The sequence below is a fragment of the Mytilus edulis genome, chromosome 10 (genome assembly GCF_963676685.1).
Source record: "Mytilus edulis chromosome 10, xbMytEdul2.2, whole genome shotgun sequence".
In the NCBI taxonomy this organism is placed as follows: domain Eukaryota; kingdom Metazoa; phylum Mollusca; class Bivalvia; order Mytilida; family Mytilidae; genus Mytilus; species Mytilus edulis.
Genome location: NC_092353.1, coordinates 71148837 through 71168890, shown reverse-complemented (window position 1 = coordinate 71168890; position 20054 = coordinate 71148837). Strand labels below are relative to the sequence as shown.

Below are 20054 nucleotides of genomic sequence, written 5' to 3'. Positions count from 1 at the left end.
AATTTAGCCAAATACATGTACAGCTAAGGTAATCTATTCAAGAGGTAGAAAAGTCTTCGTATTTCAAAAATTCAAAGTTTTTTTAACAGTTAAAAGTTATGAATTAGTATTTTCAACTGTAAGTAATTCTATAATTGCTATTTCTTTAAATTGGCTCGTGCATTTGTTGCTATATCTTGTCATGACTGCGTACCGGAATGCGTATTTAGTATATTTGCTTTGTAAACAAAACACATGTTCGTGATGCATCACCCTCGATGTTTATTGCAGTTTTTGTTGTATTATGTTCTGTGTATAAATATTTTAGGAGTGTCGTATAACTGTTAAAACAATATAAATCCTGTCTTATAATCAAGACGTATAATCAAGTAAAAACTGTAAGGCACGTGCGGTCTAATGTTTTCCGCATAATAAAATTACAATTTAAATTACATATACTATATTTTTCTAATTTTCTGCTAATGAAAAATCATCGTGATTTCTTTTTAAATTTTGTTTTAATATTTTATTATAACTTTAACGGTAATATGTTTTCTGCTCCAGATGCACAATTCGACAATCATTGTCTCTTCAGTGATGTTCGATGCCATAATATTTGAAAAACAAAAACTTTATAAAAACATCGAACTTTGATAGGGTCGAAGCTTTACAGATCGCCTCATCATTTGCATGCTGAATACAAAATGATACAAAACATTTCTAACATCGATCTTATTTTGTTAGTACATTGGAGCTATATTTGGGACTGCAATAATAGTCTTTGAAATGGTTAAACACTCACACAATACATTTTCCTTCGTGAATTTACTTGTGAATACAAATATAAGTGTCAAGACGTGATATTCACACGATAAAAAAAGTATCTCCTAATTGAATAAGGTTTAACTCCGTATATTAATGGCAAAGTTGATCATACATTACTTTGGCTATTTTGCTGTGTCTGTAACGTGTTTTAGTCATGTGTCTCCTAGCGTTTCTCAAACAAAGAATCATTTTAAACAGCGTGGACAACCCAGTCAACTATGACATGAGCGCGCCTAGAAATGGTCATGTCCACGCTCTTATGAAAATGGTTCTATTTATACCTCCCTGATTTCCAAATATTTAAGTTAGAGCGTTCCTAATGAAGGTAAATATATAAAAACGCTTCGGACACAAGAAATTTATAAAGCCTCGTGTACATTTGATACTGTTGATTGTCATGATATGAAATGAAACAAAACTGTATCAGCGGTAGCTTAAGATAATATTATCTTCATAATAAAAGAACTGTCTTTACTTTCAAATAGTAAAAAACTCTTTTTATTATTTATTTTTCATTTTTGGTTGTTGTGGTGTGCAAGCAATGAAAAAAACACGTCTCTATAACACTTAAGAGTATATGATGGCAAATTATCAAATATACATTAAGACTAATTGTTTTCAGATTTAATTACATAAGAACAAGTGTACCCGCAACTGCTAAAACATTTATTTCCCAGTACTCAGTAACATAAATATACATATATAATACACCGGTACTAACATATTACTACTTACTGGAACACGTCCATAACTTTATAATTAGCTTGAGTGGATGTCAAGAATGTTTTACACTCAGTTTAATTATACCATTGATTTGAACGACAGATGATGGAAGGAATGTTACACTGTTATTTTCTAGTAGTTCTGTGCTATTACAACCATCCATCAATCACTTGTGATGAATTCCACTGACATGAATATACTCTTCTCAAGTGTTCAGATACGATATAAGTATACGTTGCAACGAATATGTAATAGTCAATCGGGTAATTTACTCGGTTTCGCTTCGTGTATAACAAGCCTGTATTACGTTAAGAATTTTTCAATTAGCTGTCTGTTTCTTGTTAACCTAGTAATATGCATGTTTTTATTGTTCCATTTAAATAAATCATTTCTACCTTCAAGTTCATATGCGATGAAATTTCTATCTCTCGATTTAAAAGAGAGTTTTAATAACAGTACTTTCACTTCTGAAGAGTTTTGCTGTTAACTATTAAAAGTTAACTGTCATATCTTATAGGTTAAATAGAACATAACCTTTTTATAATACAAAATATACATTCACAGAGTATTGTTTCTGAGGATGAACTGATAGATTCCTCCTTAATTCAGAGCATCCCACGGAATGTCCGAGGGTAAAGTGGAATCCATGTACACTGAATTCTCAATTGATTGTCTCATTGATTTGATGAAGATTCCTCTTTTACATTTTGCTAATCCCTAATATTTTGTGTTTTTATTAAGTGGAGATAACTCCCTTTGATCAGTACGAGTTGTCTCGCTTAAATGAAAAAAACTCTCAAGCCTTCCTAGTTTTTAGGCGTTTGTTTGATTCCCTTGGTGATTTGCCGTAATCATGGTACAACAAGCACATTTCTAGTCAGAATTCCGAATTAGATTTAACCATAGTCATTGATGTGCTTCCGCGGCGGACGGTGCTATTAAAGTTTGTCAGGGCAGAAGTAGAGTCACGTGTTCTATATCGGGATCGAATACAGCAACGAAATAAATACCGATTATAGTACTTCCGGAACTGACTGCTGAGAAAATATAAAGCATACGGGTTCACACACGAGTAAGCGTACATGAAACAAATACTGACAACTTTGAAGATCATCCAAAACTCTGTAAATCCTTCTTCATCGTACGCGTACCACAAAACATAAATGTGACGTGGTAACCAACAGATTACAAATAAAACAACAAACGACAACACAACTTTGGCTACCTTAAATCTAGCCTCGATTTGACGTTGCTGTTGAGTGTTCATCCCTTGTCCCAAAGTAGCTTCGCATGGCAACTGTCGACTGCTTTTCACTAAAATTCTTGCCATTAAAATGTAAAAGCAGCCGATAATAAATAATGGAATAATGAATAATATAAATAGACGAATTACATTTCTTACTCTGAGGAAAGAGATACCATAATCATTATATGGAACTTCGTGACAAAACGTGAGACCACCAGGTTGGATGACCAGTGTGTAACTGACGGCATCGGATATAGCGATAAGTGCAGAGGCAACCCAAATAACAATCACAACAACGGCTATTTTGAGACTCGGTTTCCCTTTGTGTTTACTCATTGGGTGGACTATTGCCACGTAACGATCATAACTGAGTGCCGTGAGTGTAAAGATGGAAACTCCTAGGCTCAGTGTTTGTAGATAAGCATTTAATTTACAGAAAAATGCATTGAACGGATATTCTTTTGTTCCAAACACAATGGCCATGTACGGAACTGAAAATATCAACAACAGAAGGTCTCCAATTGATAAATTAACTATCAAAGTGTTCGGAACATTGCGTAGTAATTTGTTACGAAGGACGATGTACACCAAAGTTCCGTTTCCGGTAACACCAACTATCATAAACAACACAAAGATAATTGGAACGATAATTTTTCTCAGTTTATCTTCTGCTGGCCGGGTGTCCATGAATTGACAACAAGAATTGTTGAGAAAAATTGCTGAATCATTGTAAATACATAAACAAGCGTCAGTAAAGTTACTACTTACGGTTGATAAGTCGGACATTATTGTTTCCGTTTTCTTAAATCCGTGTTTCGTTTTTATTTTCTTTCAGAAGAATAATTTTGTAAACTTTTATACACTTGCGTAATCCAAGTAAAATGAAACACGTTTTTTTTTCCTTTTTATAAAGCATTAAATGTTGTTATCAAAGTGTGTGGCATTTGACCAAAGTGTTGTCACTTTCTTACACATTATAATGGAGTTTTCTCTACATACAGAAATTCATTCATCAGTAAATGTCTAAAAACTTTCTTATGAACTCCAGATACGTTGATTACTTATAATATTTTTCAGCAAAGACGATTTAATTATTTCCGAGAGTGTACGATTGGCTCCTCGCTATAGAGAATCACTGATTAGTATGGTATCGAACTGTTTGTATTAGTACTAAACAAGTTGTAAAAGGCGGGCAGAAGGAGACATCAAGATAAGCTAGAAAAAATCATTTAATATCATTGGCTGAAATAAAATTGAATGGTGTTGTAATAATATGTCATTGGTTATCGAACAGTAAAAAGAAATTATAAACAGTATAAACTTGATAAGAAATATTTGTCGAGTATATGATAAACTATGTGCTACTTTTGGATTTGTTTAATTCTATTGCAGAAATTAATCTAGGGGTATATTTATCAAATGTTAAACTGAATAAATCGTCCAACGTCAATTGATAAATTTTAGCACTGTAATTAATTGAAATGTAAAATGTAAAAATATTACCATATAAATTGTGATTGACCGCTTTCCTTGGTTAAGGGTGTTCGCTCTCTAATTCCAGATAACAAGTTTTAAAAAACTATTTTAAATAGAGTGTATACGAAAACGGGAACTAAAAAAGCAGAAAAAATGAAAGATTCACTGGTCCATACATTGTCACCTTTTAATCTTTCAAATGCTATGAGAAATTTACAAGGTTTTTATAAGATTTAAGAAAATGGCTTTTTAAACTGTATGTTATAAAATTACAAGAAAAGTAAGAATCGGCTAACAAATTTGTAATGGCACTACAGGGATTAAACTAGAGAATTCCAAATATCTGGGAAAACGACAAAAAAGACCAATTGATATCATTAGGGCTTCAACAATTTGGGAGAGACTGACCGTGCAAGGGCTGTACAGCCAGTCAAGGTCGTTAAAAACTTCCATCGTAGGAGTTGATATCAAGTGCAAAATTATTTTTTTCCGTTACAGCCTATAAAAAAATACATCTTTCTAAAAATGCATGCATTATGAAAAAAATGCGGGGAGGAGAGAAATATTCACACATATTTGTATTCTATCCAACTGAATATTGTAACTTTTACCGCAATTTTTTGACAAATTTGTTCCCACAAAATATTCACACTTGGAAAATCCAACTATTGGCACTTTTCGATAAAAATCCGCAAACATATAATTTAGTTCCCTTCATTCATGTCTGCTCATTGCTTGTTGTCTCTTTGTCACATTCCCCATTTCCGTTCTACATGGTCTATCCTATATACTACCACAGAGTTGAGAAGTGCTCATTGGTTGTCGTCTCTTTGCCACATTCCCCATTTCCGTTCTCAATGGTCTATCCGGTAACAAGAGCGCAATTATTCGTAATGCATTTTCCATAGGATACCACTAGTGTTCCGTATTTTTTTTCTTCTCGAAGACTACACAAACTAGGGTAAAACGGGTAGCAGTTCCTGTTACTAGAAATGTCAGTGTTGCATTACAATTAAAAAAATATATAGGGTCATGCGGCTCAAATTGACTTAAAATGCAGTTGAAAAAGATCGTCTACTTTTTTCGCTTAATGAAAAAGGCATATTTTTCATGGGTCCGACGTACAGAAGTGGAAGATATTTTCTATACTTCGTAAAATGTGAATATGATTTTCGGCAATTTTTAAACCTAATTGGATAAGCCTTCGATTTAATGTAATTCCAATCCTGTATCAACCAATCAGAAGCCGTATAGGGTTATATTCTGAGTACCATTAAATGTAAACAAATAATTGCGCTCTTGTAACCATCCTATACTACCACAGAGTTGAGAAGTGCTGATATAAACAAACGTAACAAAATTCTAACATAATACAGTTATTATTTTACCTTTATTGCTACGTTCAGTTGTAAGTAGTTCCGGTTATATTTTCTGTTGGTTTTGCGATGCAGAATTTGCGAGCGGGATTTTTATGAAATGATTTATTTTTTAGTTTATATATCAATCAAAACCAGACTTATATATGGCGTTCATTATCACTGAACTAGTATATATTTGTTTAGGGGCAAGCTGAAGGACGCCTCCGGGTGCGGGAATTTCTCGCTAAATTGAAGACCTGTTTGTGACCTTCTGCTGTTGTTTTTTTCTATGGTCGGGTTGTTGTCTCTTTGGCACATTCCCCATTTCCATTCTCAATTTTATTATAAACTTTATTAACTGATAAAAACGATCTTCCATTTATTTTCAATTGAAATATGCAAGAATTCAACACTATTCCTTTTCTAACTATGTATTTCCTAACTGTATATTTATAAATATTTTCAGGTCAGAGTATCATTCGATTTTGTAAAACTTCTGCCAGAATATATTCAGTTGAAATAACCTCATAACCCATAACACTCTATCAAATAATTGACTCCTTAACCTTCAACGATTAATCACCGAAATGAAATTTATTTTAGGAATTTTGAAGTTTGATTTTCCACTTTCTTCAACTAAATAGATGAGGAATTAAAATATTAAAATTTGCAAACCACTGTTCCATTATTAAAAACAATAAATATAAAAACGTAATCAATTACTTTTCTAACTAACTTTTTATTGCAAAAGATTTCAAACGATCAATAATTGTAAGTTGCATTTATATCTTATCTGAAAAGTCTTTAAATGTTATTAAAATTATAATTAGCTTTCTCAAAAGATCGAGTGATTCTGAAATGTGTGTATAGAATTATGAAAGCCCGATGTAGTTAATATAAATTATACTGTTTGGAACCATGATAGCACTTCTGTGAATATCGCCACACACAGCACTGTTACACTGTGACATTTATGCTGTTCTTCAAGTGGTTCTTGTTAGCCTGACGAGTCAAGTCATTTCCAACTAAGGGAGCTACCATTTGATTTTTATGGGGGGGGGGGGGGGGGGGGGGGCTAGGATGAAATTTGAAAAAATAGGCAGGACAGGAGTTTTGAGTAAAAAAAAAGGCAGGATGTGACACTTGCAAAAAAAAAGTCAGGACGACAATTTAGGTAAAAAAAAAGTCAGGATAAACTAAAAAAAAAAAGGCAGGACCGATTAGAGTGAAAAATAAAAAGGCAGGACAGAGATTACAGCTAAAAAAAATGCAGGACAAAATTGTTCATTCTAGCCCCCCCAACATGTTTTACAGCTTATTATACATTGGCCTAAAGAGTTTATACGATGTACGTAACATGTTTTACAGCTTATTATACATTGGCCTAAAGAGTTTATACGATGTACGTAACATGTTTTACAGCTTATTATACATTGGCCTAAAGAGTTTATACGATGTACGTAACATGTTTTACAGCTTATTATACAGGGGCCTAAACAGCTTATACGATGTACGTAACATGTTTTACAGCTTATTATACAGGGGCCTAAACAGCTTATACGATGTACGTAACATGTTTTACAGCTTATTATACAGGGGCCTAAAGAGTTTATACGATGTACGTAACATGTTTTACAGCTTATTATACAGGGGCCTAAAAAGCTTATACGATGTACGTAACATGTTTTACAGCTTATTATACAGGGGCCTAAAGAGTTTATACGATGTACGTAACATGTTTTACAGCTTATTATACATGGGCCTAAAGAGCTTATACGATGTACGTAACATGTTTTACAGCTTATTATACAGGGGCCTAAAAAGCTTATACGATGTACGTAACATGTTTTACAGCTTATTATACAGGGGCCTAAAGAGCTTATACGATGTACGTAACATGTTTTACAGCTTATTATACAGGGGCCTAAACAGCTTATACGATGTACGTAACTATATGGGATTTGCTCGTTGTTAAAAGCTGTGCGCTGATCTACAGTTCTAACATTCACGTCATATACATATAGATCCCTCATTCGAAATATACCACAACTCCTTATTTTGCATAGAGGTTCCTTCTATAACACATATACGACACAAATCTCAATTGACTATATATATATAAGATTGTCTGTTTCCCTGCCGAAGGATTGGTGACTCTCTACGGACATTCCGTCTTCGTCCATCAGGAAAAGAATGACAGACAATGAAATAGACAATAGCGCTGGAAGTAGTGTTAGACACCAACAATTAACCAATGAGTTTAGCCCATAGATTAAGGTGGTCCTTAAGTTCAGATAGTTTAAACTTCATATGACAAAACTTATCCTTTAAAATGTATGTGAAATTAAGGTCATAAAACTGTATTAATCATTTCCAACTATACAAATAAAAACTTTCCTATCCTTTTTATCAAAATTTGGGAAAGTTAACCAATATGAAAAATAAACAGTTATTAAAAATCGTTTAGTTTATTTACAAGGTTCAAATGAGTTTCTGACCACTTTGAACCCATCATATTTATTATATTATTGATTTAATATTCCAAGCTTCTTAAGTTACATCATTAACCTAGCATGTCCTAAAAGAAACGTCTTCAAATCAATTTCCAATCAATTACTTAAAGGATCTTTTTAATAATTTGTAAAGACATTCTTCAGTAATGATAAATTTGCTATAAATTTTACGACGACAATTATAAATGTAAGTGTCAAAACTGTCCATAAAATTTGCTTGATTCATTTGGTAAATAAATGATTATCGCTATCACGATTTAACATGCTGTTTAAATGTGATCGATTTCATGCTCAATTAATTCAAGTGCTTATAAGAATCTTAAATATTATTAACTAGAGCGCTATGAAATCTCTTTAAATTGCAATTATGCGTTCAAGAACGGCTGTCTTTAACAATTGGTAAACACTTGATCACTCAAATGAGCCGTTACAGCATTAACACAAAATTACATCTTATCTTTAAGTACAACAGTGAAATTAACAGGTATCTTCAAGAAACTGATATGTTTTCGTTTAAGTGTTGTAGGCCAAAACCGTTTCTAAATGAACATTTTAAAGAAATTTAGTTTAAACATATTTTATTTGCATAAGAAGCAAGAGGGATTGGACACAAGTTATAACAACATTTTTTAAAAAGAAATAAATACAATTTTAATTTTGATTTTAATTGATTGCCCAAAGGGGCTTTGACTATAAGATATGAAAAAAAAACTAGAATATGATTTTGTTTGTTTCAATCATTAATACAAGTGAAATAATGAAATGATTATTCGTTTTAGCAGCCAATTTGTTTTTTTTTAATATAGTTAAAGAAAACATCGCTGATGAATTATACACTTGCAAGTGAATAATTTGACCTCATTGAAATCGTATTCATGTGACCTTCAACTTAAATTATTAGCCGTGGGCAGTCTTCGGAAGTCCTCTCGATAATTGATAAGATGGCGTCTAGACTAAATAACATGAAATTCTGACATATTTTATCGAGTACATGCATTGTTAACTGTTTATTTCAGACTTATTGTAATTTTGTTATACATTTTAGTATGTTAGAAATAAAAAAGAAGAATTGAATGAAGTCAATCGCTAAACATGAATTTGACAGCTAGTGCCAATTTAGAGTCTAGTGGGAAGTTATTCGTGCATATAAAGGACAAGACATTAAGGATAAACAATGATTAAAGACTCAATTCATAGCAATTTTACATTGTTCTGTAAAATACTTGTTGTTATTTTTTATTTTCATTTTGGTATGTTGTGTCACAACTATAAACATGTAGTTTATGACAATAAAGATTTTAATTGAATTGATTTGTAAAATACACGTTGTTTGCCTTTTCTTTTGATACATGATAAACCGATTTTTCGTATTTTTATTTTTTTTCTTCTAGAAAGGTTTCAGGCGATTCACTCAATAAAACTGTAAAGATAGTAACATTTTCCAACTTGTAGAAATTATAACAAATCATAGAGCTATGGAAACGCTATAGAGCCATGTTATTGTCAATAATCAAAACAACATTTTCCCCCAGACAGTGATGATTTTCTTTAGAACGTAAGTTCTATCATTAGAATCGCCAGTAAAATTAGCTTCTAACAATGATTACATAGTCTGAAAGTAATTGGAATCACTAGAATTCCGTTGTTTAAATGTATAGGTGCTTTTTAAAGGACTGAACTTATTTTCCACAAAAGAAGTACTTTACAGTGCATGGACATAAGTAAACCGCAATTTCATATAAAATCCTTTTTCATAGTGACAACATGAAGTCGATAGTGCTAGGATATTTTGAATTACATGCCAGGTGTTGAACAATACAGAATTGTTTGAACTGATGTGTGAATTCTATTTGTTGGGGACGAGAACATTGTCAAATTAGTAATACTTACACAAGGTTTGTCCTATAACAGATGCCCAACGGCGGGAAGTTTTTTCTGCCGCTAGAACAGACTCAACATGAAGTTTTATCAGATAAGACAATTTACACCTACTTGTACATATAATTACCAAGGATTTTTAACGTTACATACAAACTGACATTCACTCTCTCTTCTACAATATACAATAGAGGCAATTCAGAGCTTGATAAATAAAATATCAGAATCATACGTCTATTCTTAAAGACCTAGTGTTGCCCTAGAGACGGTCTTCAGGAATAAACATACGACTCCAGGTGCGGGAATGTCTCGCTATATTGAAGACCTGTTAGTGACCTTCTGCTGTTGTTTTTTTCTATGGTCGGGTTGTTGTCTCTTTGACACATTCCCCATTTCCAATCTCAATTTTATATGTTTGTGTATTAATTTTGTTAGAAGGTTGAGGTCTCGTGAATATATCACATAAGACCTAGTGTTGCCCTAGAGACGGTCTTCAGGAATAAACGTATTTTTTTTTATTAATTTTGTTGGAAGGTTGCTGTCTCGTTAATATATCCCATCATCTCTTTTCCCTTCGAAGGTACAAAATAATTAAGAGGACACAAAGTATAAACAAGCAAATTAAAACTAATCTACAACATATACAAGACACAAGAAACACAAAATTAATATTTGCATTGCTGTAAAACGAGCTAAGCATATAATTGCATGTAACAATTGTATACTAGAAATGTAATTTTGTTAAAACTTCGCACATTAAACATGTTAACTGCGGCATGGGCGTTGAAGGTCGTACGGTGACCTATAGTTGTTAATTTCTGTGTTATTTTGGTCTTTTATGGGGAGTTGTCTCATTTGCAATCATACCACATCTTCTTTTTTTGTAAAACGAATAATACTAAAACCTTGTCTACAGCATGATATGAAGCATTGCGTCTGGCGTTTATATCAAATTTTAATTCTGGTATCTATGATGAGTTTATTATATATTTTTGAAATGACAAGAGATCGTGACTCCTGGAGCTCTATCGCAGTTTCCTCGTATGGCTAAATGTTCCAACTCATGGGCTCTGGACACCTTTGAGCAATGTTCTGATGAGGCTCCTCACTCCACTTATAGGGCTCAGATCGGGTACCGATGGTTTGGTTGCGAAGTCTAGATGCAAGGTTGGGATAGGTTAAAGGAACATAAGGAAATGTCGAGTCCGTATCATTACCTTAATGTATGTAATTGGTTCATACATGTCTGAAACCTTAAAAGTCTCAAATGTATGTATGTGACACAAACATCTTTTTTTTTTAATATATAAACCTATATTAACCTTATTTTTAATAATCATTTTTACAAAGACAAGTGCCTGTGTGTGTGGAGGGTAGTATGGGGTTGAACTTTATAACTAATGTATTTCTGTGTGTATGTGTCTTTAAATAGTAGTTTAATCTTAATATATTGAAATAACCTATATCTTTTTGTAAATTGTATACACCTGACCATGAGCTTCAAACAATTGACAATGTTTCATATGGTCTTCATATAAGAAAAGGTTACTTTCTCTCTTTCCCTGAGATGTTGATAGTTGTCAATTAATTGTCACACTTTCGAAAGAAATAAAATATCAATCTAAATTGCACAATAACAGATTGAGTTTTGCACCGTTGGTACACATGTACGTACGTCAGCAAAGTAGAATCAGAAAATACATGTTTGTTAAAGATAATATCGATTTACTTCGGATTTTGAAAAACTTATTTGTAACTCCCAGACTGTCAGCATGACATGTAGTATATATAACGTATTCTAGATATCCAATTTAGCCAATTTTGTCATTTAATCCCGTGCATTCTCATAAATACTTGTTCCATCGTTTGAACCCTTTAGACTACTGATATTAAAAAAATTTCATTCTAAATATCTAGGGGGTGGGAGCGGGGGGGGGGGCATTTGATTTCGAAGGAAAATGGAAAATCATTGTTTCTTTTAAAAATTTGGTATACAAATATTATCTTTAATTTATAAAAAATCGTGTTCTTGAAAGTTATTGCAAAGTGTGTGTGTGTGTGTGTGTTAAATAAAATTTTAAAAAGGTTGGTTTCGAGAACTCTTCTCCTGCAAAAGATAAATGGTCGGTTTTAATATTTCGACATGATTTCGAGAAAATCAATACGACACCATTGTGATGGAAGAATTAGCATGTTTGACCATCATTATGTGTGCATGATATTGGCAATAATCAGTGCAAAAAGTTCTAAGACCTCTTCGCTAAATGTGATTGTTTCCTGCATATATTTCTAACCTTAAATGCTATATACGCAATAGTAATTACACAATGAAACATTGAACCAACGACACACAAGTAAAATGATTCGCAGCTTGATACGATCACAGAGGTCGAACTAGCCAAATATAGACACAACATTCAAGCTTGATATACAGCTCTGAATTTTGGACTGTGATTAGGCAGCAACCATTTGGTTTTCGGGGGGGAAAAGGGGGGGGCTGTAATGATTTTTGTTGCTTTTTTGGCGAAAAACAATCTATTTTTTTTTAAGACCAGACGAAACCTTTTTTGTTTTCTCCCCCCCCCCCTCCCCCCTCCCCCCTCCCCCCAGAAAATCAAATGCTTGCTGTCTAAGATATTTTACACAGCAACGGTTTCTGACACAGAATGAATATGGTATAAGAACTAAAAATTTGAAATTGGACATTTACCTATTATGATCCGATATCCATAATCGGAATACATGGTTAGAATCAGCATATCAAAGAACCACAAGAATTTTTTTTTTTAATAAAAACCCACAAAAAAGTATAATATTGGTCCCTTTGAACCTCAATAAAGACCAATTTGATAACGAGGCCCGAAATCCCAAATCGAAAAAGAACGGTTAGACTCATTATATCAAAGAAAACCATTACTGTAACATCAATTTTTTGTTGAAACCAAACAAGTTTCATTTTTTTACCCTTATTTGGACTTACTTAAAACTAAACTAAAAACCGAAAATATAAATCGGGCCCAAAATGTTGAATATTAGGTTAGATTCACTAGCATATCAAACAACCCCAAGAATTTCACTTTGTTGAAATCAAACAAAAAAGGTATAATTTGACGACAACATCGATATATCGCCATAGCATTATGATACGGCCGCATTTGTTTGCGGTCACATAAACATAACAAAACATTTAACATTTTACTTTAAAAATATGTTGGGGTTCGTGTTGTTTATTCTTAAGTTTTCTATGTTGTGTCATGTGTACTATTGTTTTTCTGTTTGTCTTTTTCATTTTTAGCCATGGCGTTGTCAGTTTGTTTTAGATTTATGAGTTTGACTGTCCCTTTGGTATCTTTTGTCCTTCTTTTGTAATATAATTACTACCCTTTTTAGGGTAAACAGCGATTGTAATCGAAACAAATAGATAATTGGTTCTAGGGTGGGGACATTTTCAGTCTTATTACATTATCTGGATACCGTCAGTATCATGAGTATGTGCCTGTCAGGAACATTGTGTATTCGTCTGTTTACAATACAGTTTATACATTCTAATCGGCATCATCAACAATTAACATATTTTATTAATTTGTTTACATCCTCAGATATAACATGATAGGTATAATATTGACAAATCTCTCAAAACAAATGTAACAAATTAAATATAGCTACACGAAAAGTAGTCTTGAACATTTCAAATTAAGTAGTCCGAGGTGTTTGGATAAATTTTCTTTCTGTTTTGTGTAAACATTTAGAATAAGCTTTTTTACTGTTTACACATTCAGAGGTTTTAACCAAAAAGCAAATGTATTATTGTGCCATAAAAATACTTATAATAGTTTTGAGTTTTACAGAATTTCGTACACGGTGAAACATATTCCAAACCACACTTGTACAATTAGTACAGTCATGCTTCATATATATATAAGCGATTCTTCGCTAAATTGAGTAGATAAGTATTGCTTTTAATTTATATTCTGTTTGTCCATTGTTTTTTTGTTTTTTTTTCCTTTTCGTCAAACCTACCGCAGTGAGACGAAAGATCATATCATTATCATTGTTTGCTTATTGTTTTGTACAGTTCTTGTATATTGTTTTGTACAGTTCTTGTATATTGTTTTGTACAGTTCTTGTATATCGTTTTGTACAGTTCTTGTGTATCATTTTGTACAGTTCTTGTATATTGTTTTGTACAGTTCTTGTATATTGTTTTGTACAGTTCTTGTATATTGTTTTGTACAGTTCTTGTATATCGTTTTGTACAGTTCTTGTATATTGTTTTGTACAGTTCTTGTATATTGTTTTGTTGCATCACTGTCTCTCAAATAGGGGAGAGTTGGGTGTTCACTAACATAAGTCAATACGTGAACCTTAGAACTTATTTTTTTATGCAAATCTAATATTTCAACTGAATTGTAAATTATACCTCAGTGTTTTCATTATCATCTGTGTGGAGGATAATATTTTCTTTTTATTGTAAATCAGGACAATTTGGGTATGTTGAGAGTGGTGTTAAATATAAAGTGAGGAGATAATTAATGTTTTTATTTCGATATTAATTTTTACCAACGTGAAAGGTCAAAATACTACCAATGGATGACACTTCTAGGGTTTTTATTGGTAGAGGTAATATTCCACCTAAGTCCAACAGCCATTTTATTTACTTTTCTGTGAACAAAACCCATATTAGATAGATATAGGAAGATGTGATATGAGTGTCAATGAGACAACTCTCCATCTAAGTAATAATTTATGAAAGTAAACCATTATAGGTCAAGGTACGGCATTTAACACAGAGCCTTGGCTCACACCGAATAGCAAGCTATAAAGGGCCCAAAAAAATACTAGTATAAAACCATTTTAATGGGAAAAAAAACGGTCTATATAAAAACGAGAAACGAGAAACACGTATGAACTACATAAACAGGCGACAACTACTGTACATCAGGCAGATTCCTGTCTAAGGACACGTCAGGTGCAAACATTTGCAGCGGGATTAAACGTTAAAGTACGATTGTTTTGCTTCATAGAATATGGAATGTTTATTCCTACTAATAAGACAAAAGCATCTTACTTGTTTGTTTGTGCATGCCGAAAAAAAACCTGTTCCACATAAGAAACGGGTTTGGATCCAGCAAATACATTTAATTTGCTGCTTATACATGTATACTTAATATACCTGTCCGAAATCAGGAGCCTGTTTTTTTTTTGTTTGCTTATTATCGTTGTTTGGCATAAAAAATTGCCATTATTTTGATGCATATACATGTATGTGCATAGTGGTGAAAATATACCACCCATGGGCGCTCTTATAACTTGTTTGTATATAAACTGTCCATTAAACCTAAATTCATTGTTTTTTAGAAATAATTTAACAAATGCAGTTAAACCTTTTTTGTTGGGAATCTTTAAAGGATATTCTTGTGCATCAATTAATTCTACTGCATTGATAACCGTTTCTTTTAAATTAACAATGATCATATTTGTGTACATTTACGTTACATCATAGGCAATAAGAAAGCATTCTCTTTTTATCTTGTGTGTAACTCTATTTTATTAATGAAATCCGTTGTATCTGGAATTCAATTCTAAAGTTATGCCTCTTCAATAATGGTTTTATATTAGGTCAAATAATTTGTCAATCTCAATCCATCTCGTGGGAGTGTAACACCTATTATTATCGGTCGTAAGGAACATTAATTAATGTACATTGTATCATACTAGTTGATCAGTTCGCAATGCCTCATTAATTATTTCTAAATGAATTTTATGAATGTTTGGAAGACTGATGTACATGTGTCCATGTTTTGAATCATTATTATTCTTTAAAAATTATACGTATGGATAGCTATTTCGTTTTTTTCTATATAGATTTTCAACTATATATTTTATTATCATATAGCATATAAGTCAGTAAGCAATCAGTGTAAAGTTCTTTATTGCCATGTTTTAAATATATTGAATACCCCGTATGGAGGTGCTCTTAATTGAAGGATGCTAATACAGATAAGAAGAAAAAATGTTCCGAATGAACAAAAAGAAAGTTTCCGAATATTCCTCCAATATTTCTAACTAATAAATATGCGTGAACCCTCAGGGGTTCACGCAATAAGAGAACTCTTATTGTTTTCCTGATCTATTTTGAGTATATACAGAATAGTCTGACCAATTGATTATATATCAAGGAAATCTAATTTTTCTTCACTGCCTAATTATGCTTTGTCTTCCCGATCACGTCAGCAGTCAAACACAATTAGATACAACTGTGATTAGGGCACTTAACATTAATTACTTGGGTTACACGTCTGACATTGCTGTTAAACAACAGTGCGAACAACTTTCCCGCCCAAATGAGCCGTGAAACCATCATGGCGATGTTATCTAGCAGACGTACTAGAAGCTCGTGATGTTTGGGTGTAAGATAATGGTATAACTCAAGGTGTTTATTTGATATGAAATAAAGCTAACTACAACTTAATTTTAAATTGTATCGAACAGCAATTACATGAAGATGTGTTATTATGAATCAATAGACCGAATTTATTTTCGTACTTTTTGGCGATTTGTAGTTTTTCTGTGGTTTTCTTCACTCGTCTTTATTCTTGTATTGCTTTGGTATTCTTAATTTGTTATATTCTTTCTAACTGTGAATCTGTAAATTTCGATTGAGTCCTGTTCCGGATTGTAGCAGTGTGTGTAGAGTGGCATGACGGGTGATGTATGCATGGAAGGAGACCCTTACCCTGCCGACGGTCCCTGTCTTGCTCATTTTAAAATTTCGTTTGATTTCTTGATTTTTTTATATAATCTTGATTTGTATCTTTTTAATGGAAAATAGTTGTCGTAAAGACTGCTCAATGTCTCTGGTTTGTATTCTTATCTCTACTGTCCTTTGTCTATATGTCTTTTTTATGTTTCTTTGTTACATATGGCGTGGTTGTCACGGTAGTCATTGTGTTACCTGCTATGATAGAAATTTGTAATTTTGTCTTTCAATTTTGCTAATGTGCTTTGTCTATATGCAGTGGCGGATCCAGCCATTTTAAAAAGGGGGGGTTCCCAACCCAGAGTAAAGGGGGGGGAGGTTCCAACTATATGCTCCCATTCAAATGCATTGATCAGCCAAAAATCCGCCACTGATATGTATTTTAATGTTTCTTAGTTAAATATAATGTGTACTTATACATCCAGTCATTGTGTTATGATAAATTTGTGTATTCTTGTCTGTCATTTTTGCTGGTGTGTTTTGTACATACATGTACCATAATGTCTTTTTGTATTTCTTTGTTAAATATTTCTTGGTTATTTTAGTGATTAAGTTTATAACACAATGTTGACTGTTTTACTTCAATTTTGGACATTTTTACCTATTGTGTCTGTTTGTTTTGTTCACATATCCTTGTCAATATAATAAAATTTAATGCGACTGTCAAACAATAACTATAAAACCAGGTTTATTTCCCCATTTTCTACATTTAAAAATACCTGTACCAGGTAAGGAATATAACAGTTGTTATCCATTCGTTTGGTGTGTTTGGGCTTTTGGTTTTGCCATTTGATTAGGAACTTTTTAATTGTGTTTTGAGTTTTCATCGGAGTTTAGTATATTGAAAAAAAGATTGAATATATGTCTCTAACTCACGACATGATGATATAGAATTTAACATGACATAATTTAATTAACATTAGATATATGTTTCATTATAATACGTTATTTTGATTGGCTAGCACCATTATCGTGTCATTCGGAAATTAACCTTCATTCAAAATGAAATGCAATATCCATGACACGAGCTTCTACAAAACAGTGCACAGGTAAAATAGAAAGGAAACTTGATAGAAATTGTGTTTTCAAGATCCTAGCAAAGAAAATGTAATTATAAGTATTTAATGCTTCTTTAAAGTTTTAGTAATTCTATAAGGTTGTAAACTCATTTTTCATACAAAATGTATTACGGTCACAATAATCACCTTTTATTAATTAACTTATTTGTACTATGGTATGATTTCTTTTCTGGACACCTACTACCAACGTTAATTTGATATAACATTGATACCGTTGCTACTGTAAATGATAGTAGAACCTAATCTATAACAAAAGGTAATTCCGTGTAGATGTCAGTAATTGAAATAAGTAAAGTTACACTATACTAATATCAGTTAACCAGAATTCTGTTCTTTTGATAATTGGTTTGTTTTAGTTTAAAATTGATGAGAAAGTATTCGCATGTAATGCGATAGACTGAAAAAAACAAGTATTTTTTTTTAGGTGACAAGGTCAGTTCTCGGTCATATATAGAATCGTAGGTACAAGAAACGTCAGATTTCGTACTTAAAGTGTAAAAGTCTACGTTATACGGGAGAGGATGCGATTCTAATTTATAATCTTTAATTAAATACAAGAAAGTATAATGGGATGCCTTTTCACTGAATATCAATATACATAAAGTACATGTATCTGATTATAAAAAAAACATGATTTACATGACACTTTCAAAGGAAGGAAGGGGTCGAGGTTTAATTTGAAGGGAAGTGTCACTAGCATATTAAAAAATGAATAGCAATCACATTATTCCTTTCAAACATAGTTCTGCATGCTGGTTATCAACGAAAAACAGGGAAAACGTGTTTTACGTACATTGTATACATTCATAGATCTGTTTCATAATATTGATTTCATTATATCTCTGAAAGTATATATCCTGCTCTATGCATGTGAAAGTCTTTATTTTCATTTAGATATCATAATCATATTATTATGGATCGTCGTGGTCTATTACATAATAGAAATAAATCATCAAAATCAAATAGAATACATAAAATCAATTTAAAAAACCACAAATTTCTGTGATGGCAGTTACTTATCAGTTATTCTTTTATGACGGCAATTATATAGCAAATGGTTACAGTAATAAAACCAACTCCAGTATATTTTGTATAATTCTAGTTCATTTTTATTTCCTTATTCTGATAAATTAGGTCAAAAATCATTCAATAATCCCGTCCTTGTATTTAGTAAGACCCATTATTTTTTTCTCCTCTGTATACTTATTTCCGGAATTCAGCCTGATTGGTCCGGCTAATGATGATCATTATAATGATTTAAGTACTGCAACTTGATTTATTATCCTAATATGGAGATGTGGTCGTGACTTTAAAGAGACTAAATGACATGGATTTGAGCAACTCATTAGGTCATCGTACCGCCTACAACAATGAGCTAACATATACCGTATACCCCTTTCACTGATGTGTTACATGTATTGGTTGACTTTTTTTTATATACAAGATGTTGGACAGTTTAGGTGATACATATAGTTTGTTTAAAGATTAAATGTTTATCCACTTAAAGAGATAATTGCTTTAACTGTTTTGTAATAGATTTGACAAGTAACATAACATTGATGGAAGCTAAATAAAATAACATTTTGCAGAATGTTTCTAGGTGTAAATAATGATAATTGAAGTACGATAAGACCTTTCTAGAGTATTTAAGAGTCTGTGCTTCGAGATCTTGTATAATTAGATGATTCTGTATCACATCAAATATGAAGTTCACTCAAGACGTTGGCAAAATTATAGTAAGAGAAGCAGAAAGACAGTCAGAGGAGACACTACGTAAGCAATCAAAATTCACAAGTTCAACAAAAAATCTGACAAGTTAAAGGGCGGGTTGAGTGCTCACAACATGTATATAAACCCGCAACAGTTTTCGTGTGTCTGTCCCAAATCATGATCCTGTAGTGCGGTAGTTGGGTTGGTTTATGTCTGTCATATGTGTGTCGTAAATATATCTTTAATAATAAGGACGTTAGATTTCTCAATTGAATTGTGTCAATTTATTTTTATGTCGCAACGATTTATAGCCGATTATATGGAATGGTTTTCACATTTTTAAAGACCATCGGTCTTCTTTATTGACTTTCGTGGATAGTTGTCTCATTGGCAATCATAGATGATACAAAAGCTTCTACTAGCTAGAATTTTCTAAAAACCAGTGTTAAAAAGAAAAAGAAATCAGTCCACAAAACATTTCACAGAGTACTGATGATTGAGCAATAC

General features: G+C 32.3%; 1 protein-coding gene across 1 annotated transcript; it reads right to left on the bottom strand.

Annotated features, from left to right (window-relative positions):
• Nucleotides 1-1459: 1459 nt before the first annotated feature.
• On the bottom strand, nucleotides 1460-3914 carry LOC139491801 (neuropeptide CCHamide-2 receptor-like). Its single transcript, XM_071279673.1, has one exon. The coding sequence runs from the start codon at nucleotides 3557-3559 to the stop codon at nucleotides 2405-2407; it is 1155 nt and encodes a 384-aa protein (XP_071135774.1). The 5' UTR covers nucleotides 3560-3914; the 3' UTR covers nucleotides 1460-2404.
• Between the last annotated feature and the right edge of the window lie 16140 nt (nucleotides 3915-20054).

What these genes read in the sequence shown, in the direction of transcription:
- LOC139491801 (XM_071279673.1), bottom strand. Translation starts at nt 3,559, where the DNA reads ATGTCCGACTTATCAACCGTAAGTAGTAACTTTACTGACGCTTGTTTA.